Raw genomic sequence first — 24,958 nt, forward strand, 5'->3', positions numbered from 1 at the left:
ACTAAAATGTGTTGTGTACCGAGTGTGATGCATGGTGCCCATGACCTCCTGCATGCATTGTAATTATGGGCTTAGCAATGGCATTTTTTTCTATCGACTGACTTCGACTCCTTGGAGTCTTGTCATGAAAGTAAGACCATCCCAACTGAAGAATATTATATTGTTTTGGTCAAGCTGATCGATCTGCTTTGGTATTGGACTGGAATGAAAACAACAAATTAACTGATATAGAGAAACCCTAGCAATAACCACCTTTGAGGTTGGGGATACACGTACATGTATGCATAATTACATATTAGGGGAAAATAACTTGAATCGTAATGAATCAAGAAATGTTCTTTTTTTGAATTAGCTAAGGGGGGCCGACTTTGGTCGTCTTGATACATGAGGAAAAGGCCAACATCTATTGCGTTTTTTACTAACATTTTCCTGAACTAGTAGTAAGAACGAAGGACGATTTGTTATACGTGAACTACAGTTTTGAAGTGAGTTCAGTACATATAGTCATTTAATGTGTGTCTGATCAATCACGTGAGGAAAATCTTTATTAAGGGGTCGACACCTTCGCACTAGCGTAAGGAAGGAGGCAGGCCCCCCCCCTAATGTTGCTTTCGGCACCAAAATGTAATTAATTCATGCGGGATTTCTGTGAATTTGACGGGGAAAAGGTAAATTGCCCCCCCTCCCCATAATCAAGAATTCGCTATGCCCCTGGTCCTTTAGAGTGGTGTTACAATGTGCTTCAAGATAGTGAGTGATCAGCTCATCCACAGTGAATGTGACACTCATGTTGTACTGATTTCAGTGAAGTTTATTCTGAAGTGATAATGGACTCTACTTTCTAGACGTTCATATCTGGAAATATTTTAGAATAAGCTTCCAATTATATGATTTGTACTATTACAGTTCTAGTACTATGTTACGAGGGGACAAATAGCAATTTCTTATTGATAAGGTGATGGTGACTGAATGGCTTTGTATCACATGACACTTATTTGTATGATGCTTAGACTATTAGAATAATTTCCTGCTTTAATAAACAGTATATTCACCTTGATAAAAGTGTGGTGGCTTAGAGTAGAGCTAGAAATAAAAGACATCATTGGGCTATCAGGAACTGATCGAAAACACACAACACTCAGTGCAGCTAAGGTTAGTGACACGAAGACTGTATTCAACTGCCTTCTGATTTAGTCTGTGGTTTTGTCCCTTCGTTAAATTGGCAAAAAACTGTCATATACAATGAAAATGGACCTTCAAAGCGATTGTGTCGCTAAATATAGACGCTTTTGTATTAAATCATAAATGGATGTAAGACGTATAAAATCAATCCAAAATCAAGCGGCGGGTTGGAAGGTTATGTTATAATAAGCTTAATTGTTTGTTTGTCCAATACAGGGTAAAGAGGGCCGATATTTGCACTTAATTAGGCCAGCTTTTGATGGTTTAAAGGTCTTTTTAGAATTCCTGACTTGTCAGTATTGTCAGATAATAATATCCTTTACACCTTTTGTTCGGATTATTGTTTCGTTTGTTTTGGATGTTCCATTATATAACATGATATGTAATATGTTTATAGGATAAGCAGGGTCCGACGAGGCTACACTAATTACAAGTGGTTACTCAAACTAGAAAAAGCCCGCCATCGCGGCCAACGGTGTACAAAACAATGACTTCAAGTTTTGTCACGCCAGAAAATACTTGGAACAGAAGTGACCAGCACTCCAGATATCTGTCTCGAACATACGATTATATGATGTAAGCGGGTTGGCTGTCTACGAATAGTATTTACCTTGAGCAAGTTGGCCTACCGTATGCTTACAATCCAAGGGCTTATTCGCTGTTTAACACCGAGCGTTACCTTTTCCACTTGTTCTGTAGAAGTTACGGGGATTTTTATTGCGGGTTTTGACGTTTTTCAGGGATGAAGGGCATCAAAGCAAGAATTACCGCCGCTATGTTGATGTTCCTTTACCTTGGTGAGTATATGCAAGACTGCCGATAGATTAATTGATGTTGTAAGAATACGGCTGAAATATCATACCGCTATTTTCGCAATATGCCGATTCATTGATGATGATGTCGCACTGAAACCAAATCGATGATTTTTTTACTTCGAAAAAAGCGAATGTCGGTGTGAAGAACATGATTTTCTCTTATTCATTTGTACCGAGAATTAATAGTCATTTACGCAGTATCTGGCGAAAAGAGTTCCCTAAGGTTGTTTAGTACAAGAAAAACACATTAAAGAGTGTTGGTAGCCTATATAGTAAACATTAGATACAAATTATTAATAAGATTGTCCTGAATTGTAAAGAAAACAATAGATACCGCCAGTAGATGCATATGCACCTGCACTGTACATTAACGATTTCAACTTGTACATTTATTATCTACATGACACCAGTTTTGTCGAGGTTTGACTAAAGCACTATCGTCGAATATGGTTTAAACAATGCTTTCAATATTCTTGATATATATCACTGTCCTTTATCAAAACTTCCTTTAATGTTTTTGGGAAAACAGCTGTCTCTCTTAGCGAATAAAACTCCGGAGTGATCGACGGATGCAAGCCATTTTTCCTTTTAACTTACTCACGGCGGCTGGACCTGAACTCAGTTGAAAAACTGTGTTTCCAAATGATTCAGTAAGAGAGTAAGATAGCCAGCATGCACTGTGCTAGGGAATAAACTTAAGTTTTTGATGTTATTTATTTATGAATAGACCAGTCGTTTTTTGTAGTTTTACTTAACTTAATTATAGATAATTTTGCGGTTTTATTTCAGTGGCTTTTTCTAGGATTCTGAATCGAGTAGATATTCAGTGTTTTTAGACGACATTCTGAATACTCATGTTGTCAGTTCTTGTCACTTAAATTACAGCCGTATGGCAGCTTTAACGATACTTTTCGATCATTTGAGTTTTTCAAATCGATTTGATTATAAAGGAACAGGCTTTGTTAAGCCAGTTATTACCTACTGCACACCAAACGGCGATCAGAGATGTCATGCATACTGAGGTTATTACTGATGAAAAACAGCCTGGCGTTCGTCTGCCATAATGGATGATAAAAACGTTCTTGATGCTCACAGCCTTTAATCGATTGACATGACTCATGTAGGTTTTTATGACATTGAGTATCATTATCACGGTGTTGATGGAGTCAATATTAATAAACTATAGGTCAAGAAAGAAGCTCAGTACTTCACTGATAACATATGTTATACAACATCCATTGGTAATTATTATTTAATGTTTCTTCCACAGCTTTACATAATGCCGTAGCAAGTGGCCAAACGTTTGTACTGTTTTCCAATAAAACACATATCAATAGACTTGAACCGAACTCAGCACTTCCTATTCCTGTTATATACAATCTAATGCATGCCATTGCCTTAGACGTGGATGTTGCAGAGGGGCACGTTTATTGGACTGACGTTAAAGAGAAAATCATAAAACGTGCGAATATCGATGGAAGTAAGATAACTGACGTCATAACGTCTAACATCGGTATATGTGACGGGATAGCTGTTGAATGGGTGACAAGAAGATTATATTGGACAGATACAACTTACGACTTCATCCAAGTAGCAAACCTTGACGGGAGTAATAGACAAACTATTATCGACAGTGGTTTGGACCAACCCAGGGGAATAGCAGTCTATCCACAGGCAAAGTAAGTATTTGTTGTACTCTTTATTACTATGAGTCAGACCTCGAATGTATTCTATGTTCTTTCAGTATGATGTTCTGGACTGACTGGGGAGCCAATCCAAAGATAGAAAGAGCGTCCCTTGATGGACAATCAAGAATAGCCTTAATAACTGTCAACATAATATATCCTAATGAAATAACTATAGATTACTCAACTAATCAAATCTATTGGGCTGATGGTAAATTTGGCTGGCTGCAAACCGCTGACCTTGACGGTAAATCCAGAGACACTATCTATGTACAAGAAGAACCCAACGTCTTAGAACCTTTTGGTGTTTCAATACTGGGAGATACTATTTACTGGACGGACTGGATGTCAAAGGGAATTCACAAAATTAATAAAAAGACCAAGAAACTGGAAGAAAATATTTATAATGTGGGTTTAGAGCCCGTGGGTGTGACGGTCTACGATTCGTCCCGACAACTTCCAGGTATGATAAGACTGACAAACGCCTTTGAAAATATTCATCCTGTTAAGCTGCTCTTAAACTGATCACATTAAAATTCTCAGCCATTCTGCCACCCTGTCGCTAATGAAAGAGGATACTAATGAAGAGCACTTATAAATAATATTATAGTTTAATCATGTTATGAACGATAAAATGCAGACGTATACAGACTATAATTTGCCAGCAAGAAGCTTATTTATTAATTTTAATTATTAATTTTAACGCTTTTTAAAATTCTTACTACGAAATTGTTACTACGATTACTGTAATAGTATATGACGTAATCATATGTAATTAGGCTTGCAGTGCATTGTAGACTTGTTCTTCCCAACCGACTACACGTGAGCTTTAATGTTTTATACGGAGTACCTTATATAGTTCAAATATATTGCTTAAACCAATCATTCCTGTTCGATAGCATTACAACAACAGTGAATCTTTAATTGATGTATAACAAATGAAATTCCATTTTAAATCCTGATTTAGTAACCCTCCTCAAATAATAAACTAAACGACACCACCACGACTAGAAAAGGTGGACCATAACACGTATTTTTCCCGTATCCTGTTTTAAGTACTTTATAACTCTTAGACTTTACACCCCAGGCATCAACTATTGCACGAACAATAACGATGGCTGTAGCTATCTATGCTTTTCCAGCTCAAAAGGACACCGTTGCGCATGCCCAACAGGACGACAGCTGACCAGTGATGACACAACATGTACTGATGAAGGTTGGGACAAGAAATGAATAAGGCTTATCATGTTTTATGCATGGATTTTAAACTCACTTTGATTGTTTTTGTTACAATTGCATGCATAACTGATAAATAACTAATAAACACATAAAAACAATTTGACATATACCGTAGTACACCAGATAATCCGTCAGTGTGCGACACAATGGCCATCATACTTGTTTGCCTGGATACACACTAGATACTGAAATGTAACTGAGCGACATTTCTATAAATATAAAGTAGGCAAGCTAAAAGACTGAAAACAGTTGCTTAACTATAAACCCATAAACTCGATATCTCAAATAACTCCATAAAAACTTCTAAGATCAATAATTAATTAATCAAATTAAAGCATCTAGAATTTCAAAGGAATACTTGGCAGATACTAACAGCACTTTTTCACTATCTTTAATGGCACATGCACCTTTATCCAAAACAACCCAGTCGACACCCGCAGTATATCAGCCGATTCGGCAAACTATTCATTCCAATCTGAGAGCAATTTTATTTGATTGGCTAAATTTATATGCTTAATTTTTGCAAATGAATTGTCAATTACTTACAGAAAGATTAAGTGTAAATATAATCTTTTACAAATACAAAGATTTATCCATACTATCTACTTATCTATATTTATCATTCATCTCATAGTTTCTTTGAGCTCACTCTTTGTTTGTCTGTCTTTCTTTTGGTTCAGTACCAAGCTCTTTCATGTTAGTAACAGATGCTGATGCCCCAGCAGTATACAAGATTTACACTCATCTTCCTAACCACAATAGGATGATTGTGTCGGTCAATGAAACAACGGACATCACCTATGAACCATTTGATCAAAGACTGTATTGGATTGATGGATCCCAAAGAAATATTCGACGAGTGTTTCTCAATATGAGCGGAGAAGAGGTTTTTGCAAGCTATTCTGTCAGACCAGAAAGTCTAGCAATTGATTGGTTGGGAAGACATCTGTACTGGACGGACGCAGGAACGCGTAGGATCGAGGCCGCGCAACTAAACACGAGAATGCAGACTCCTGTGATTATGCAAGGACTAGAGAAGCCGCGTGGTCTTGTTCTTGATCCTCCTAATGGGTAAGAATGTTGATCGCTTGCATCTTTAAGTTACTCATGAAAAAGTTAGATTAATGCAATAAAGAAAATATGGGCGTTTACCCACAAAAACATTGCCGCAAGTATATCCAATTCATTTTGGTGTCTTGTTTGCAGACACATGTATTGGACTGACTGGGGAAGAAAACCAAAGATAGAAAAAGCCAACATGGATGGAACGAGTCGATTTACTCTAGTTGAAGATGGTCTTCATTGGCCTAATGGGTTAACCATTGATTACCACGGCAGTAGAATCTACTGGGCAGATGCCTTTCACGATAAAATAGAATCATGTGACCTCTTTGGAGCCAATCGACGAATTGAATTTCAAAGTCAAAACATTCATCCTTTCAGCTTAGCATTCTCTGATGGTTATGTGTATTGGTCTGATGTGAGAAGTCAGAGTGTCCAAAAGCTCAATACTACTACTGGGGTATCTGTACCTTATGTAAAACACTTAAGTCGACCATATGGGGTTTTTGTGTACGATCCAGCATCATATACGAAAGGTAGGCTAAATCAGTGCACATTTTGTTGACTATAAGTTATAGCTAGCCTTAGTAATGTCTTCTTTTTTTACATCAGTGGCAACGTTATGCGACAATATGAACGCAGGCTGCAGTCATATGTGTCTCATTCGACATAATGGATACACGTGTGCTTGTCCCTCAGGATATAAGCTACACTCTGATCGTAAGACATGCAAAAGAGGTACCGATTAATGCTGTTTACTATATTGACTAATAGTTATGTATAATGGTTAATACATACACTGACCGTGCCAAACGAATATATAGCATTGACAATCACAAAGAGTGCTAATGGTCTCCTACATAAGATAGACCGGCTCCCAATATTTCCAATATGGCAGACAGTTTTTGTTTATAGTCATTCATTACATGGTTCATATACACAATGAACTGTAGGCCTTCGACTACTCCCTACCTACTGATCGAAGTATACTGCAATCAATTGTTCATCTATAGGGATTGCACAGTACCAGACCCGTACCCCTATCAATTGTTCATCTATTTATTGCACAGTACCAGACCCGTACCCCAATCAATTGTTCATCTATTTATTGCACAGTACCAGGGCCCGTACATCACTCAATTTGTAATCTATAGCTTGGATTGTACAGTGTAATTCTATAGCATCGTTTGAGCCATGATCATATGGACAGACTATAATTTTGAACCTATTATTTTCCATAACAGCTCGAGAGTTTCTTCTTATAACTGATGCAAGTGCTCCAAGCCTTAATATTTTGCCGCTTGATGGATCAGATTCTTCGTGGACTCCAGTTTCTGTCTTACCAGCAACTAGTACTCCATCAGATTTCGACTATGATCCTATTCGTGATACCCTGTTCTGGACGGACCTGAATACGGGAACCGTCAATTCCTACAACCTAGCAAATGAGGAATTTAAGTTTCTTCATCGATGTAATGTCGAGAAACCTCTGGGGATTGCTGTGGACTGGATCAATAATAACATTTATTGGACAGATTCAGAAAAGGGAAGAATTGAAGTCAGTCGCCCTGACGGCTCCATGAGGAAAGTTTTGGTGCAGATAACAAATGTAACAGGGATTGTGCTTAACCTTGAACAAGGGTGTGTAAACTGTTTATAGAATTAATTAATCTTATAATTAAGGCTAGATTATTATGGTATGTGATCATATTTCTATCTGGTTGTTTTTGTCACCAGGAAGATGTTTGTGAGTGCATGTGGGATATTACCAAAAATAGAAGTTCTACAGATGGATGGTACGTCCCGCATGATTGTCGTCAATAGAGGAATAGTCTGTCCTACAAGTCTGACCTTGGACCATCATTTAAGGCGTATCTATTGGCTTGACGCGACGAGAGGCGTTGTAGAAAGTGTATACTTTAACGGCGCCAATCGTGAAGTGTTTTACTTCGAGCAGGGAGTGTATCCACAAGGGTTTACACTTGATATGCCCTATGCGTTCTTAACTGACCAACATAGAGGGAACGTCTACAAGATTAATATACATAATAATTTAAATGCGACCATGGTAACAGGAATGAAGAAACCAACCACCATTCGCTATTTTAATACGACATCGTTAACAAATGGTAAGGAAAAACATCATTTACATTTACTGTTATATGTGATGGCGGTCTAAGGATTGAATCCACCCTTCACTCCTTTGCGATTCGAACCATTACTGATATCAATATTATCATTAATCATTTATTTGATTGATACATAACGACATGTAATATATGATCTTTACTAGTTTTCACCCCGTGCTCGTCAAACAATAGTGGATGTAGTGATCTGTGCCTGTACAGTGCTGCTAATGTCTTCAAGTGCGCATGTGCAGAAGGAAAGATTCTTATGACCAATAAAAAGTCATGTGACTATGGTAAGATAACCCCTCTTGTTTTTAACCCCGAAAAGATTTTTTTGGGAAAATCATATGTAACGAGTAAATTTGGAAGAAATCCAAAGGATAGAAAGCAATGTAATTTAGATATGTTAATTTGAGTCTAACTAGAGTTGCATATGATAATGCTATCATCGTTTTACCAGGTTCTCGACGGACTAATGGAGAAAGCAAAAGAACCCTTCTTATCGCTGATATGGATTATCAAGATATATTTGAAGTAGCGCTAGATACCAGTGGCTTATCATGCGATTCAATCTACGACTCTCAAGTATCAAAATCTACGATGCATCGAGCAACGAAGGCCACACCAGCCTCTATTACTTACAATCCTAGCGATCAGCTTCTTTACTGGACTGATGTTGAACAGAGAGCTGTGATGCGGGGATCGAAAGATGGACTTTTTAGTGAAATTATTGTTAAAAGCGGACTGGAGTACCCGGACGGTATCGATGTTGATTATATATCAGGAAACGTCTACTGGACTGACTCTGTGAACAAGAAGATTGAAGTATCGAAACTTGATGGTTCTAACAGAAAGTTGTTGATTAGTTGGTCCTTAAAAACGCCTGGATCAATTGTTGTTGATCCTATTGAAGGGTAGATATGAATACTTTATTAGACTTTATATCTCTCTCCCTTTCCTTGTCATTGCATGATAATCATAGTCTATTACACATTATATCTCTCTCCCTTCCCTTGTCACTGCATGATCATCATAGTCTATTAGACATTATATCTCTCTCCTTTCCCTTGTCACTACATGATCATCATAGTCTATTAGACATTATATCTCTCTCCCTCCCCTTGTCACTGCATGATCATTATAGTCTATTAGACATTATATCTCTCTCCCTTCCCTTGTCACTACATGATCATCATAGTCTATTAGACATTATATCTCTTTCCCTTCCCTTGTCACTGCATGATCATCATATTCTATAAGACATTATATCTCTCTCCCTTCCCTTGTCACTACATGATCATCATAGTCTATGTAATGTTTAATAAACGAGCAGCAGTGTTTTATCGGGTATAAAACACGAGGCGCAGCCGAGTGGTTTTAGACCCGATAAAACACGATCTGCGAGATTATTGAACGGCTTAGAAAACTTATGATGTTTGTTCTCATTGTGTACCGATTTTTTTACGAAATGAACCAAGTTTGATAGAGAAAATCCAAGTTAAAGTTTATGCAAATGAAGACGAATCTTTATCAGATTTAAAATCACCTTCATGGTCATGATTTCTATTGTGTTTTCTTCATGAATTATTAAAGAGTTTTCTAATAGACATTATATCTCTCTCTCCCTTCCCTTGTCACTACATGATCCTCATCGTCTATTAGGCATTATATCTCTCTTCCTTCCCTTGTCACTACATGATCATCATAGTCTAACAAATAGAATGTCTATTTCTCTAGCGCATATGACAAGGTTTCATTGGTATGTTTTACAGGAATATGTACTGGACAGTTTATAGTTCTACAGCAAAAATAGAAACCTCTCACATGGATGGCAGCAATAGAAAGATCCTTATAGGAACCAACATAAAAAGAGTTACAGGCTTGGCTATAGATTTTAAGTTCAGAAAGCTGTACTGGGTAGATGGAGGGGCAGGTAAAATTGAGTGTATTTCACTGAGTGGACAAAACAGACTTATTGTTTATGATACATTACAAGAACGAGCCAAAAGAGCACCTTTTGGATTGGCGTTTAATAGGGGAAAGCTTTATTGGGCTGACGTACTAACACGGTCAGTATATCAGCTAGAGATAGCTATTGGTACTACTCCTAAAGCCATAATTACTGGACTCTCTCGACCAGTCGATGTTAGAGTAGTTGGTCCAATGGATATAGATATCGGTAGGTGTTTTATGAATTGCAATTATCATCATTGTACTCTCTTTACCACCAGTCGATAGAGGCTTTGTACCTTCACGTGATGGCAGCCATGACAGGGGGCAGCATAACAATAGAGTCTTTCTCCCCTGGGAAACTTAAATCTTTCTTGTGCAAATCAGATTAGACAAGATTCAAATGTTCCTGTCTCCTGTCATGGCTGCCATCACGTGATGGTGCTCAACCTCAATACTATTCAGTAATTCTTGATCACCCAGTTCAAACTGTCATCAATCAGATTAGACAAGATTCAATTGTTCCTGTCTCCTGTCATTGCTGCCATCACGTGATGGCAATAATATTCATAATTCTTGACCACCCAGTTCAAACTGTCAGTATGCAATCCTTTCGTTACCACGACAACCGAGATTCTTACACGCATACGTGCTACATGTATTATATCAACATTCTTGTCATTGCATGTTTTAATCAAGTCACCCAGGATTAGTTTTCATTTATGAAACTGGCCCCGTGTATTGCTTTGATTCAGTTATATCTCTTATTATTATTATTAGTTTTACTTTTGTCTACTGAATTGTATTGACGTTTCGTTTCTTCAGATACATGGAAACAGTTTGCAACACAAAGTAATTGTAAGTCAAACTGCAGCAAAATGTTTGCAAGAATCGTTCAAACCAAGTTTTGCTTTATGTGTCACCAATTCTGCAAGCCTCATTGTCATTCATGACAACTCGTACTCGCGTGAGATAGCAACATATCATGATCTATAACTCATGAGAGAATATTGAAATGCATGCAAAGAATGATATCGATTATAATACATGTAGCAACGAATATGCTGTAATATAGAATGTCTCAGTTGATATGGTTCAGTCTCCCACGGCATGCGCGTGTTAACTAAAAAATATCTTTGAGTGCATGGCTGTATGAGTGCAATATGTTTTGAAATACACCCATCCACCCATTCAGTTTCACCCGACGGTCAGTATTGGTGAAATGACTCAGGATATTGAAATCATAACAAATAATATCGTCATTTCAGACACCAACCAGTGTAGCGTTCGAAATGGAGACTGCAGTAATCTCTGTCTACCTTTACCAGCTCCCCCAGGACGCAAATGCGCATGTCCAGATGGTGTTGCGCTTGAAGATGAAGATCCTACTACTTGTGTCGGAGGTATTTCATTAAATGTTTGACGATTGAGTTTATAAGTTTGATTTAAACATTTTAAAAGAACAGTTTGAATTTTTAAACGGTTTGTGTTGAATACAATTACGACGAGTTGTTGACATTGAAGTGTTATTTGATGAAATTTGAATGTAGCTTTGGCAGAAATTTTGACAGTTGTTGTCAGATATATAAAAACCGGCATTGACTGCATTTGATTGTGAAGGTCATGTACGTACTTGCTATCCTTAAAGATTATTCTGATGTCATATTTGAACTAAGAGACGTGCTTTGTTTTACTGTTTCAATTATTTTAGTTAACAGATGTTCGAAAATCACACAACTTCTCAATGGAAAGGTTGGTCTCGGCTGTAGAAACATTCCAGGAGGTGTTTGTAATGTGTCGTGTGACAAAGGGTATAAACTTGTGGGAGAGCCAATTATGCGTTGTCTAGACAATGGTTCATGGACAGCGAGGTTACCCAGCTGTAAAGGTACAACAAGATCATTTGTTTTTCCTCCATTTCTTTCTCTTATTTATGAGTAAATTTTCTTGTACTAGTTATCACGTGCTTCCCACCTCTTAAGCCTAAATATGGATTCTTCGATTTGGATGTTTGCAATGACGGGTTTAAACCAGTCCAGTACGGCGTCACGTGTCAATATCGCTGTAACACATCCTATGGCTTTATCCAAGAAGGCCCTGAATCAACTACCTGCCAATCAAACGGATTGTGGACTATGAGTATTGTTCCTGCATCTTGTAAAGGTAGTGTACAAAAACTGAAGCATTGCGACTACCAAAAACACCAAGCTTCATTGAAATCAATCAATCTTTTTTCCTCCCAGATAACCTTCCCCCATTTTTAAAGAACTGTCCAGATAACATGGTGACAAAGACGGATCCAGGGCTGCCAACATCGTTAGTCCATTGGAAAGTTCCAGTCCCTGAGGATAATGTAGATATGAAGCCAAGACTTGTAGTAAATCCAAGCGGTATACGCCCACCCCATAGGTTCCCTGCTGGCAAGACCTATGTGGTATATACGGCAATAGATAACAGTGGACTCAGAAGATCGTGCAGCTTTTCTGTTGAAGTACGAGGTGTGTATCTTACTTATTTCTCTCACTGCGTGTTTTTCACCCACTTCTGTTTACATGTATGGAAATCTGATAGCACAAACAGTTCGGCTTTAAAAAGATTAATGAAAAATTAAATTTGACAGTCGGCATGTGTTCATCGTGCTATTCCAACAGTTGAAATAAGGAACGAAGAACACTGTATAAATGTGCGTGCCAGACAACAACGTAAAAAGATTGATGTATTGATTTATTGACATCATTAAACATTCAAACAAATTATTTTTTTAAATAACAGACGAAGAAGCTCCAAAAGTGATCGAATGCCAGAAGAACTTTACCTTCATGAAAAGAAACAAAATCAGTCGCGTTTTTTACCCTGGCATTAAATTTGCTGATAATGTTGGTGTGACTAAAGTAGACTTTAGTAATGGTAGTAACGTGGCCTGGGGAAACCACCAAGTGACTGTTCGAGCTTATGACGCAGCTGAAAATACGGCAGATTGTAAAATCAACGTTTTAGTATATTGTAAGTATACTAAAATACAACGGCCGTCTTTAGCATATCACGTACTCTTACTCATTCTGCTTTTTTTTACCAAGCTGACAAATGTAAAATACACATGCCACTCAACGGCTTCAAGTCCTGTCAATTCTGGAGGAATGGCGGCATCTATTGCAGCATTGGGTGTAAAAATGGATACTCGTTTACCCAGGAACTCCAACAGCATTATTTCTGTGCTCCTGCTGAACGGCGATGGGTAAACCTCAGGTCATTCGCAGATGGAGTTGCTCGTTTTCCTGATTGTTCAAGTGAGTACCGATCAACCATGAATGATTTATTTCATCAGGTATATTCATTTAAACATGGATGCACCTTTAACTCTGATAAAGGCGTTCTCATTAGTATTCTTTATATAAAGATATTATCCTTATTAGTAGTCTATACATAAAGAATATCAAGAGACCACAATGGACAGAAGAATTTATGGGGTTTAATAGGGCTCGAGCATGAATCATCAATGAACTTCAAACCAAAATTACATTAAAACATCGTATACTACGAAACTTTTTTATAGCACGCAGTTGAAGAGGTTTTGATTTTTGTTTGTAGGAATCGTTGGATTTACCGAACTGTCTATTATGGGCCACCTTAGTTATAAAACAGAAAAATGTCTTGAACCAGCTATTCTCCAAGGCATCGAAAATAAGATCTCTCAACTCCTGAAGAAGTATATGACATCATCTCTGAGTGCTTGTGTGAAGAGAGGCAGTTGTATGGTTGCCAGTATTAAGATATTGTGTAACTCAAAAAGAGCCAAAAGAGAAACATTTAAACATGATTTGACTGTAAATTTTGGCATCCGCGTTTATTTAACGAAAGAGGCATCAACTGAAGATATAAATGCAACTCGAAATGAGATTAAGGCTCTCATAAAACACGGTATAAATGTTAGTAGTTTGTCCATGATTATTGGCAGCTATCATTTACGACTGGATACAGAACAAGGTCTTGTCATCGATAACATCAAAGGGATATGTGGTGAAGGACAAGTTTACTGGAATGAACAATGCGGTAAGTAAAATCACTCACTTCCAATAATCCCCTTCATATTTCCCTGCCCCATCTTGAAAGGAAGCTGTGCCTTTGCATAGAAGCAAGACGAACGGCGAGCTTGCAATGATAGAGACATGTACAACATGTCACGGCAAAACAAGAAAACTCACGGCAAAACAAAGAAAACTCACACGGCAAAATAAAGAAAGAGAAAGTGTTCAGCGGAAGTGCAAGACCAGTCTTACTCTTCAAGAGACACGTGTGTCGACAACTGTCGCCCCTCGCCTGCACTGTGCACTTATACATAGAATACTCTATTTTCATTGCTCTATATCTTCGAAACTATTGAGGGTCCGATGGGGACCAATTCCTTTAAATGCTTGTCCGATATGTCTTCTTTATATTTAGATAGTAATCTCTAAATAAAAACTGCAAGTATAATTTTTTTTTATTACGGACGTATACTTGTAAGTGTTGTACTGTCCACCGGCGAGTTAATTCCATGTGCCTTAGAAAGACGTTAAAATATCGTTGAAAATATCTCTTACACAACTAATAAACGTTTCCTCATAACAAATAAAAATCGTAGAATTGGGTAAAAATGGTCTGTAAGGTAAAAAATTCTAATTTTCCATCCGGCAATAAAATTCAAAACATACCAAGCGTTCATAGCGTTCAAAACATTAGAAATTGTTGTGCCATGATAAGCCGCAATTTATATAAGGCTTATGATTGGATGAATTTAGCTTGTGACGAGTGTCCACCCTCCTCTGGATGTCAACTATAAATCTTTACAAGTATTTTGCTCCCAGTGAGGATTTAATGTTAACGATAAGGACAAGTTTTTTTTTCTAGTTGTGGAAAAGGTAAGCTTTTTTATTGTTATAGACACTGGAAGACTTGTCCTAATCGTTAACATAGACACCGTAGACATGTGATCCAAGGTGTTTATAAAAGGTCTCTATCATTGCAAGCTAGCTCATCACTGTCGCTTCGATACAAAGGCAAGGATACCTTTCAAGTTGACGCAGGGAACTGTGAACGTGACTATTCCCTAGCTCCCTTAGTCTCTTCAGATAAAATGTTCGACTCAAAGAAAAAATCGATATGAACACGATCATGGTATCCTCTCCTATTGCAAGAAAAGATGTTTGTATGTAGCTAGCATCGATCGTTTTTATGAATTTCAGTAAAACATTGATAAACCTTTGTGTTTACAAGTGACTTTCGTTCTGTTTTCAGTGAACTGCCCAGTTGGTTATTATCATAATGTTAGTCAAGATAACTGCGAAATGTGTCCTGTCGACTCTTACCAAGACAAAGAAGGACAAGTTGATTGCATGAAGTGTAAAGAAGGACTATCAACTCTTGGCCTTCAAAGTGCGCGCACCATCAACCAATGCAGAGGTATAAATATGACATCTTCTAAACATTTTTGAATAAGAGTTAATTTTCTTCTATATCTTTTTAGAATGTGTAGATATCCCGGATAATGGAGTTGATCAGTGCGAACAATGGAAAGAAAAAGGCGAATGTGATAATGATCGGCCAACGATGTTTAGATTGTGCCCAATGTCATGTGGATTCTGCTGTAAGTTTCTTAAGAATGTCTCTAGTTTATATTGTATTCTAATTCTAGTCCCACTTTGAAGTAAAACCTCTTTTTCATTCTCTCTTTTTTTCTGATCAACATTTTAGTCAAGCATGTGATAAATAAATCAAGTTTAATCCATTAATTTCAGCAACTACGATAGTCCAATCCAATCCAAAATTAAGCAAGAAACAAAGAGGAGTCAATCTGAAAGCAGTCATTCCTGCTCTAGTTGTTCCTACTGTCATCGTGGTGTCTGTTGTGCTTTTAGTCGTCATTTTATTAAGGTACGCATTTCGTCTGCCACCCCCTCTCACACCGACATGAGCTCTAGGTATGTCCTTTCATATTCTAAAATCTAAATTGATCTTCTAAAAAAATCAGTATTTAATATAAATTTTAGTAGAAAATCATAATAAGAGAATCCCTGTCCTTATGGTTGTCATTTTCAGGAGAAAACAAAGAAGACGAAGCAATAAATGCACACTTGCACTGGATATGATGCTTAAGCGAAAAGCTGCAATTGACCAACCTCGCGGTGAAAGCTATAAATATGGTGCCCCAGTGCAGCGATTGAAGGTGAGATTTGAAGATAAAAAGAACAAAAACAAAAAGACGAATTCAACCAACAACACCCTGAATCCCGTTAAGAAACCATCAATAAGGAAAGATAAGAAAATCGATGATGAAGATATGTACGTGAAAATTCCACTGAAAAAAACAAAGGACAAAAAAGACAAAAAAAGGAAAAAGAAAAACGATAAAAATTCATCATCGGAGGAGATAAGTGAACAGGTCTCTACGTCCTTGGAACTGCAGGAGATTAATGCCCAGATGGACGCTACTCAAGTGTAGATGGATAAAAGTGACGGCTGAATACTTTTTCTGCCCTGACAGATCTAGAGAGAGAACAAAGATGAAGTTAATTAGCGCGCACAACCAGTAGTGACATGGTCAGCAGAACTTGACCGATGAAGCACCTTTGATATTTGTTCAGCTTATCCAATGGATTATATCAATGTTTCCACGGATATTTAGAAAAAACAAATCCTGCAAATTTTGACAGTAAGCCTATTTTGCAAATCTACGGACTTGTTATTAGTCATTGGATTCCACCATTACAATCACTGATTGGATAATTATGAATGTTTAGATTGATCTCAACTCTATCGTTATTTTAAGCCCTTGACATAGATTATTTAGTCATATCTTCAAACCAATATAATCATAAACATGTTAAGATGACAATTCGTATTAAGGATAGTGAAATAAGATGGCTAGTATTGAGTCATTTCATGATATTATTTATCAATGATATTTAACTTATTGTAAATACATAAAGTGATCAAGAATAAACTAAATATGTAACTACTCCATGGACCGGATGTGTGTGTGATATCCTCCCTATACCAATAACCCGATAATACCCATGGGGTAACTTCCTGTATTTGTAAAAAAAGAGGTCAGAGGCAAGGCAACTAGATGTATTTTTATAAGGATAATTTTTCTAAAAGTAAACTTTCAGAGGAAAAGAGTTTTTAAAAAAAACAAATTCTTTTCAATATTGGCCTGTACGGAATTGAGAGAGAGACTGGGGCTGAGTGAAATTTATTAACCTAATTAAGGAATAACGCCAATCACAAAAAAAGATAATGCTATTATTAATACTAATAGTACTATTGGTATAGGTAATAGGACTCCATGCTGTCCAATTAAGAACTAATTGGACGAGAAAAATTCCGAGGACTTCCAAAATTGAATGAGGCCGTAGGCCGAGTGCAATTTGGCAGTCAGAGGAATTTTTCGAGTCTAATTATTTCTTGATTGGAGGGCATGAAATCCCATTACCTATTAATTATATAGCTGCCTAATTAATTCCATATCGGCAAGACCTGTCCAATTAAGAAAATAATTGGACAGTTACCTATAATGAGAAGTTGTATAATTAATAGTACTATTATCGAGTTTGAGCATCCAAATTTCTTGCAATGATAGGATCACCAGACTCTGTCTTCAAACTAGAAACTTATATTAGACAATTGTGCAAATCTGCTTCGGGATCTCATTCTCTTTTGATATAAATACATACACAATATAAACACTAAGCTGTAGCACAGTCCACCGTACGCGTAGACACGAACAAGGAGGCGCGTAACGACTTGATAAATCAAATCACTTGATGTATGTTTGGTCTACTATTGTCCTTTGCTTGCCCGCTGAGTTGCAGCTGCAGCTGCTGTGCCTATTGCAACTTTTCACAAGCTCGAATATACTTGAAGACCGCCAAGAAATACCGTGAATACCTTTGACAAATCATGATCATTCTACTTGATGGCGCCCAATGGGGGAGCTGTGTCATCTTCAGTTAATGTATGTGTACCATCTTCAGTTGATGTATGCGGTATCATCTTCATTTCATGTATGTGTACCATCTTCAGTTGATGTATGTGTACCATCTTCAGTTGATGTATGCGGTACCATCTTCAGTTGATGTATGTGTACCATCTTCAGTTGATGTAGGTGTACCATCTTCAGTTGATGTATGCGGTACCATCTTCAGTTGATGTATGTGTACCATCTTCAGTTGATGTATGCGGTACCATCTTCAGTTGATGTATGTGTACCATCTTCAGTTGATGTAGGTGTACCATCTTCAGTTGATGTATGTGTACCATCTTCAGTTGATGTATGCGGTACCATCTTCAGTTGATGTATGTGTACCATCTTCAGTTGATGTATGTGTACCATCTTCAGTTGATGTATGTGTACCATCTTCAGTTGATGTTCTCAGTTGATGTATGTGTACCATCTTCAGTTGATGTATGTGTACCATCTTCAGCTTATGCATGTGTACCATCTTCAGTTGATGTATGTGTACCATCTTCAGTTGATGTACTCAGTTGATGCATGTGTACCATCTTCAGTTGATGTATGTGTACCATCTTCAGTTGATGTTCTCAGTTGATGTATGTGTACCATCTTCAGTTGATGTATGTGTACCATCTTCAGTTGATGTTCTCAGTTGATGTATGTGTACCATCTTCAGTTGATGTATGTGTACCATCTTCAGTTGATGTATGTGTACCATCTTTAGTTGATGTATGCGGTACCATCTTCAGTTGATGTATGCGGTACCATCTTCAGTTGATGTATGTGTACCATCTTCAGTTGATATATGTGTACCATCTTCAGTTGATGTATGTGTACCATCTTCATTTCAAACAGAAGGAAGCCATTTCCATACCTTACGCCCCTTCATTTCGACATTGATTCGACACTGATATTCAATGGTCATATGCACTTTTGCTCTGTCCTTAGAGTATTCACAGTTGAAGTTTTCCACGTTTGAGTGAAATGTCGAGAAGGTTTTCTGAAATCATCCAATTAGTGAAAATAGGCATTTTAAGCACGCATTTATTGGTTCTAAAGTATAGTCTCCTAAGCAGCCGCTTACTGAGTGTCGTCACCAATAGCGGCTGCGCAGCAGACTATACAATGAAGGACTGTCCATGAGGACATTGAGTCTTCGATCAGTCTTATGATGCCACAGACATCCAAAACAAAGGTTCCTTCCTGTCTATAGTTCATCATGTGTTCGGAATGTATGTGAAATATGACGAAAATATGACAAAAAATATTTCACTCAACAATTTGCTTATTTACCATAAGAACGGAGAAGACTGACCAAGATACAAGCAACCACTGAAGCAAGTTTGAAAGCATATTGTTGAGTGAAACATTTTATAGTCATTTCTTCGTCATAACTCCCATACATGCCCTCATATAAACCACACACAGGAAAACGAACTGTCATGTGCTTTTTGCGTAATCTATACTACATTACTAGACAGCTTTGATTCGTGAAGCGTAGGACAAGGTTAAGAGTAGATTATATAAATAACTATGCATGGAAGTCACGTTAGAAAGCTGGCATGGTATTTTCGTGATTGGGACATGAAATAATATCCTTATCAAAGGTTGTGCTTTACGCCACTGATTTAGTATGGCTCTCGTAACATAAGACATCCGTAACTCCGTAATACAATCCTTGTATGGTTAATAATCAGCGAGTCGTCGATTAGACTTCTTAGTCGGATTTGGAGCCGTGGATAAAAAGCTATTCGAACAGAATTTTTTGGGGTATTCATATTTTTCAATGGCTCGAGCGATAGACCATTTGATTATCAGTACAGCAATCGTGTTGATGATTAGTCGAGCGGCAGTGGGAAGAAGAAAGACTTATTACGGGTACGTGGTCATGATCACTTTAATACGACATCACGTACACATCTATGCTGACTGCTTTATGATATACACGATAACTTGAACTAAATGGTAATCATCGTCTATGAACGTGTCCATATATATCATGATGGGTTTTTCAAGTCAGGCTTCTAAAAATAATCACGCCTGAGCGTCATAACTTTGGATCATGCAGACTTTTACTGGCTTTACTGACCTTTAAGGCCTCTCATAGTGTTTACTACTAAACCGCAAATACAAAACATTGAATTCACGTTTTTATTAATTACGATGTAAACTAAAGGAATTTTCCTATATCACCATCATATGATTATCTTGACATCGACAGGTCCAGCACGATTCAATTGTGTTGTATGTTATGTTGTATTAGTTATAATATGCATTGAAGTGATTACATGCAAGAAAACATGGGCAAAAATGTTAAATCATTAGTCATCTATATCTATATCGCAAGTCATGCAAATGTAAAGTTATATTAATACAGCTGCCACACAAAAATCTTATACTTCACGAACTGAATGGGAGAAGATCTATTGATGCTTTGCTATGTTCACTAGGGATCGTGTATTGAGGGTGACACCAAAGACTGAAGCTGCTTTGAAATTCTTGAATGGATTAGTGGAAGACGATCAGAACTATGAGGTATGATATCAAGGGCGGATCCAGGAGTGGGGGGGGGGGGGGGGGGGGGGGGGGGGACAAAGGGGGGCTGAAGCCCCCCATTCAGCAGAAAAAAGCGATGCCTTTTTATATTGTTTTCCGTTGTGGTGACGGAAGAAACTCAATTAGTCCCCCCCTAAAATTGTGAGGATAACTTTTCTGTGTAAAGCTATTGCATCCCACTAGCTCTCCTCCAATCAGTGCTGCTAGTAATACTGGAACATTTCGGTGACTTTTCTGCAACAAAACGTTGAAATTTATCTTGATAGTTTATTCATCGTTTGATTTTGATTTTTTTTCTCAGCTAGATTTTTGGACATTCCCCTCTTTCATCGCGCGACCTGTGGATGTTCATGTCTCGCGTTCAAAATGTAAACAATTTGAAAGACTTCTACAACGAAATAATATTCCTTTCAAAGTGCGTTTGCGCAACCTGCAAAGGCTGGTCAACATGGAGGGCATGAGACTTCGTTCAGGAAGAAACTTTGATTCTTCTTTCCACTCTTATCAACAGGTACGAATATACAATAATTCATCTTCCTTTTGATCCGATATGTCTGAGAATAGTAGGGCCCTTAATTTTGCAGATCGAAAGTGAAATGCGGCGTTTGTCTCAACTCCATAACAACACAATTGCCCGTGTGAGCAGTATTGGGAAAACATACGAAGGACGCAACATTTACTTGATTCAGGTATGTAGTTCTACCACTACCACTACCACTACCACTACCACTACCACTACCACTACCACTACCACTACCACTACCACTACCACTACCACTACCACTACCACTACCACTACCACTACCACTACCACTACCACTACCACTACCACTACCACTACCACTACCACTACCACTACCACTACCACTACCACTACCACTACCACTACCACTACCACTACCACTACCACTACCACTACCACTACTACTGTAATATATCCCTAGACACTAAAGGCAATGGAGCAGTGATGACTCTATAATAATGATGTTTGCACCTTCACCAAAATCATGTTTTTCTTTGCCACAGATTAGTGCCAATCAAACGAAGAACAAGCCTATATTATTTTTGAACTGTGGGATCCACAGCAGAGAGTGGATTAGTATTTCTACATGTATGTATTTAGCGCGACGGGTAAGTTGATAAGGAATGCATTATTTACCAATAATGATACTCATGATAAATCAAAATACACAAAATAAGATTTTTCATTTCGATTATCAGCTCGTCAATAACTACGAAAGAGACAGTCAAATTCGAAAGTTGATCGAAAAACTGGAATGGATCATCTTGCCAATAATAAACGTTGACGGTTACTTGTATACACGAAATAGAGTAAGTTGTCGTAAGCATGAAAATGTTGATTTTCTCCATTATAATTGATCTTTTACCATCGAAAAATACAAAGTTTTAATGTTTACTAATGTTAACAATCGAGCCGAATTGAGAAAAGTTTGATTTTATTTGAAAAGCACTGCCTTTAGCCAATCAGAGTCAAGAACTTTTTTCATGTGTATTACCTTCGTAAATGTCTAATTTGGCTTGCCAGAAATGAGCAAATTCATAACCAATCCAATGTTTTGCAGCCAAACCTCAACTGCTTTATGTCGACACACAGCACATAAAGCAAGCTTTTGATTTCTATTATAAATACAAAATAGAATGGACACGAATGAATAAATAGAAAGTGCACGCGCCTTCTGTGTTGTCTCATAATGCACGCACTGCCAGCCGATAAGAACGTGACATCTATAATAGTTATTTTATAATGACTAATAATATGTGTTTGTCATGGAAGGATCGTATGTGGCGCAAGAATAAAAGTCCGAGCGTAGATGGCTGCATGGGAGCAGATCTTAATCGGAACTTTAACCATAACTGGGGAGGTAAGTTGCACTGCATGAAGTCGAAAAAAGGAAGTATGATTAAAACGTCTAATTAGTTTTTCTTTCAAAAAGGTGTTGGATCAGCACCCAATAAGCCTTGTAGTCCAATTTACCCTGGACCCAGGGCATTCTCTGAAGTGGAGACAAGAAATGTTGCCAAGTTCTTGTATAGCAGAAGAAAACGAATACGTGGTTACGTGGACTTCCATTCTTATGGTCAATTATGGATGTCGCCATGGGGATATAAGCGTCAGTTTCCTCCCAATTATAGAAAACAGGTAAATTAATTAGATAGCAGCTAAGACTGTGGTCCTTGTTCCAAGATCGATTTGGAATTTAGAAGTTGATGTTTGCTAAGGGAGAAAAACCCTAGAACCAGAAGAGAGAACCAAAAAGCAAGTTTACTGACGTGTAATATGTTACTCAAGATGTTCTGATTCCTTTTTCTATGTTTAAAGGCATCGGCAATGAACAGAGTGGTGAAAGCAATCAAACACGTTCATGGGACAGAGTTTACGTATGGTCCGTCCTCAATCATGATTTGTAAGTATTACTACGTGAGTTAACTACCGGTTAGTGGGGATATCTATCTAATCTGGTTATTGTTATTATGTCAGATCCTACATCAGGGGACGCTACGGATTGGACTTTTGGAGTTCTTGGGGTTACACATTCATATGGTGTTGAACTACGACCAAGTTTAATGGACCTTTATGGCTTTGTTCTACCACCTTCATTTATCGCACCAGTAGGAAAGGAAACCTTTCAAGGACTTAAGGCTTTAGCAGAAGTCCTGTAAATCAGTTTTTATAAAATCTCGACATGATGGTTACTGTACTATGGTTGAATCAATGCAAGGCCAGCCGTATCTGCCTTTAAATGGCCTCAATATCTTTGAAGAGTTTTAATTGTCAAAACTGCATGTCAGAACTGAAACAGTACAACACGACCATACAACACGAAGTCCTTTAGTATCTGGAACGCCCGTTCGATCATATGCATGGAAAAAGACATAAACAGTTTACAAAAGTCATCATTTTTTCTTTCTTTTTTATAAAGCCGAAACAAAATGCAAACTTGTATAAAGGGACGTATTATATAATATAGCAGAATATGATCCATTCAAGAACTCTACTAGAGAGGTAGGATTGTGACACGTGGCAGTTGCCAACTTAGCACTGATAAACCTATGGCCCTTCATGTTTAACGCTTCAGGTCCAGTCTCCGTATCACATGCAGGTCCTGTCTCTTATCACATGCAGGTCCTGTCTCTTATCACACACAGGTCCAGTCTCTTATCACACGCAGGTTCAGTCTCTTATCACACACAGGTCCAGTCTCTTATCACACGCAGGTCCTGTCTCTTATCACACGCAGGTTCAGTCTCTTATCACACGCAGGTCCAGTCTCTTATCACACGCAGGTCCAGTCTCTTATCACACGCAGGTTCAGTCTCTTATCACACGCAGGTGCAGTCTCTTATCACACGCAGGTCCTGTCTCTTATCACACGCAGGTCCTGTCTCTTATCACACGCAGGTTCAGTCTCTTATCACACGCAGGTTCAGTCTCTTATCACACGCAGGTTCAGTCTCTTATCACACGCAGGTCCAGTCTCTTATCACACCCAGGTCCAGTCTCTTATCACACGCAGGTCCAGTTTCTTATAACACGCAGGTCCAGTCTCTTATCACACGCAGGTCCAGTCTCTTATCACACGCAGGTCCAGTCTCTTATCACACACAGGTCCAGTCTCTTATCACACGCAGGTCGAGTCTCTTATCACACACAGGTCCAGTCTCTTATCGCACACAGGTCCAGTCTCTTATCACACACAGGTCCAGTCTCTTATCACACGCAGGTCCAGTCTCTTATCACAAGCAGGTTCAATCTCTTATCGCACGCAGGTCCAGTCTCTTATCACACACAGGTCCAGTCTCTTATCACACGCAGGTCCAGTCTCTTATCACACGCAGGTCCAGTCTCTTATCACACGCAGGTTCAGTGCATGAATAACGAATACAATAACGACTGATAATTTTAGGCCAAATGGATCATTTAATTTATCATCTGATCATCATATTATGTCATATTTCTAGTCAATGCTTTAAGTCCAGCAAGAGTTTCCTGGCCAACAGGAATGATCTTATCTGGGGGCAAAATAAAACCTGGGTTACTCGATCGTGGCCTCAGTTCCACACAATACGAATGGACCACACCCAACACTCCAAATGTCCAGTCAGTTGTATCACCAGTTGTAGGATCTAGTATCACAATCAAAAGAAAGAAAAGTAAGAACGATGAAGATACATAGCATCTATTTTTACTATGATACTTACATATTGTGATTGCAGCTGGTCCATATCTATAGTAAGTGCCATGAACCGCCGAAAGAGCCTTCACTGCAGCTTTCATTGCTTTCTCTTGCTGTAAACGCACAAATAACCCAACCAGATAATTATTCG

General features: G+C 38.1%; 3 protein-coding genes across 4 annotated transcripts in view; 2 read left to right on the forward strand and 1 right to left on the reverse strand.

Annotated features, from left to right (window-relative positions):
• Nucleotides 1-1,614: 1,614 nt before the first annotated feature.
• Nucleotides 1,615-17,063, forward strand: LOC116306481 (low-density lipoprotein receptor-related protein 4). Of its 2 annotated transcripts, XM_031716548.2 has the most exons (23): nucleotides 1,615-1,979; nucleotides 3,268-3,676; nucleotides 3,742-4,145; nucleotides 4,770-4,898; nucleotides 5,602-5,992; nucleotides 6,128-6,519; nucleotides 6,596-6,721; nucleotides 7,228-7,624; nucleotides 7,721-8,112; nucleotides 8,277-8,405; nucleotides 8,573-9,026; nucleotides 9,885-10,291; nucleotides 11,331-11,465; nucleotides 11,774-11,950; nucleotides 12,019-12,225; nucleotides 12,306-12,560; nucleotides 12,835-13,065; nucleotides 13,140-13,349; nucleotides 13,651-14,112; nucleotides 15,337-15,501; nucleotides 15,566-15,685; nucleotides 15,837-15,972; nucleotides 16,138-17,063. In XM_031716548.2, the coding sequence occupies exons 1-23, from the start codon at nucleotides 1,925-1,927 to the stop codon at nucleotides 16,538-16,540; spliced, it is 6,186 nt and encodes a 2,061-aa protein (XP_031572408.2). In that variant the 5' UTR covers nucleotides 1,615-1,924; the 3' UTR covers nucleotides 16,541-17,063. The 2 variants fall into 2 exon arrangements, with proteins under 2 accessions (XP_031572408.2, XP_031572412.2); XM_031716552.2 differs by lacking the exon at nucleotides 4,770-4,898 and having other exon boundaries at nucleotides 1,621-1,979.
• Nucleotides 17,064-19,603: 2,540 nt separating this feature from the next.
• LOC116306476 (carboxypeptidase B) lies at nucleotides 19,604-23,694 on the forward strand. Its single transcript, XM_089032953.1, has 10 exons — nucleotides 19,604-19,933; nucleotides 20,506-20,590; nucleotides 20,913-21,122; nucleotides 21,196-21,300; nucleotides 21,638-21,742; nucleotides 21,833-21,943; nucleotides 22,407-22,494; nucleotides 22,567-22,772; nucleotides 22,953-23,037; nucleotides 23,112-23,694. The coding sequence occupies exons 1-10, from the start codon at nucleotides 19,842-19,844 to the stop codon at nucleotides 23,291-23,293; spliced, it is 1,269 nt and encodes a 422-aa protein (XP_088889079.1). The 5' UTR covers nucleotides 19,604-19,841; the 3' UTR covers nucleotides 23,294-23,694.
• Nucleotides 23,695-24,528: 834 nt separating this feature from the next.
• The window catches only part of LOC116306475 (carboxypeptidase B), a 3,919-nt gene continuing 3,489 nt past the window's right edge, over nucleotides 24,529-24,958 (reverse strand). Inside the window, exons 9-10 of the mRNA XM_031716542.2 lie at nucleotides 24,833-24,920; nucleotides 24,529-24,757 (exon numbers count right to left, since the gene is read on the reverse strand). Of these exons, the coding sequence (XP_031572402.2) occupies nucleotides 24,576-24,757; nucleotides 24,833-24,920 (270 nt within the window). The 3' untranslated portion in view covers nucleotides 24,529-24,575. The remainder of the gene's footprint in view (nucleotides 24,758-24,832; nucleotides 24,921-24,958) is intronic.

Source organism: Actinia tenebrosa, unplaced genomic scaffold (assembly GCF_029948245.1).
Source record: "Actinia tenebrosa isolate PJP-AT-01 unplaced genomic scaffold, QUT_ActTen_1.0 PGA_scaffold1__47_contigs__length_23844297, whole genome shotgun sequence".
Classification (NCBI taxonomy): Eukaryota; Metazoa; Cnidaria; class Anthozoa; order Actiniaria; family Actiniidae; genus Actinia; species Actinia tenebrosa.

Excerpts from the sequence above, each read along its gene's own strand:
- LOC116306476 (XM_089032953.1), top strand. The coding sequence starts at position 19,842 with ATGGCTCGAGCGATAGACCATTTGATTATCAGTACAGCAATCGTGTTG. Across the intron at positions 20,591-20,912 it reads AAGACGATCAGAACTATGAG|CTAGATTTTTGGACATTCCC; the intron begins GTATGATATCAA and ends TTTTTTTCTCAG. Across the intron at positions 21,944-22,406 it reads ACTTGTATACACGAAATAGA|GATCGTATGTGGCGCAAGAA; the intron begins GTAAGTTGTCGT and ends TTGTCATGGAAG.
- LOC116306481 (XM_031716548.2), top strand. The coding sequence starts at position 1,925 with ATGAAGGGCATCAAAGCAAGAATTACCGCCGCTATGTTGATGTTCCTT. Across the intron at positions 10,292-11,330 it reads TCCAATGGATATAGATATCG|ACACCAACCAGTGTAGCGTT; the intron begins GTAGGTGTTTTA and ends TCGTCATTTCAG. Across the intron at positions 14,113-15,336 it reads TTACTGGAATGAACAATGCG|TGAACTGCCCAGTTGGTTAT; the intron begins GTAAGTAAAATC and ends TTCTGTTTTCAG.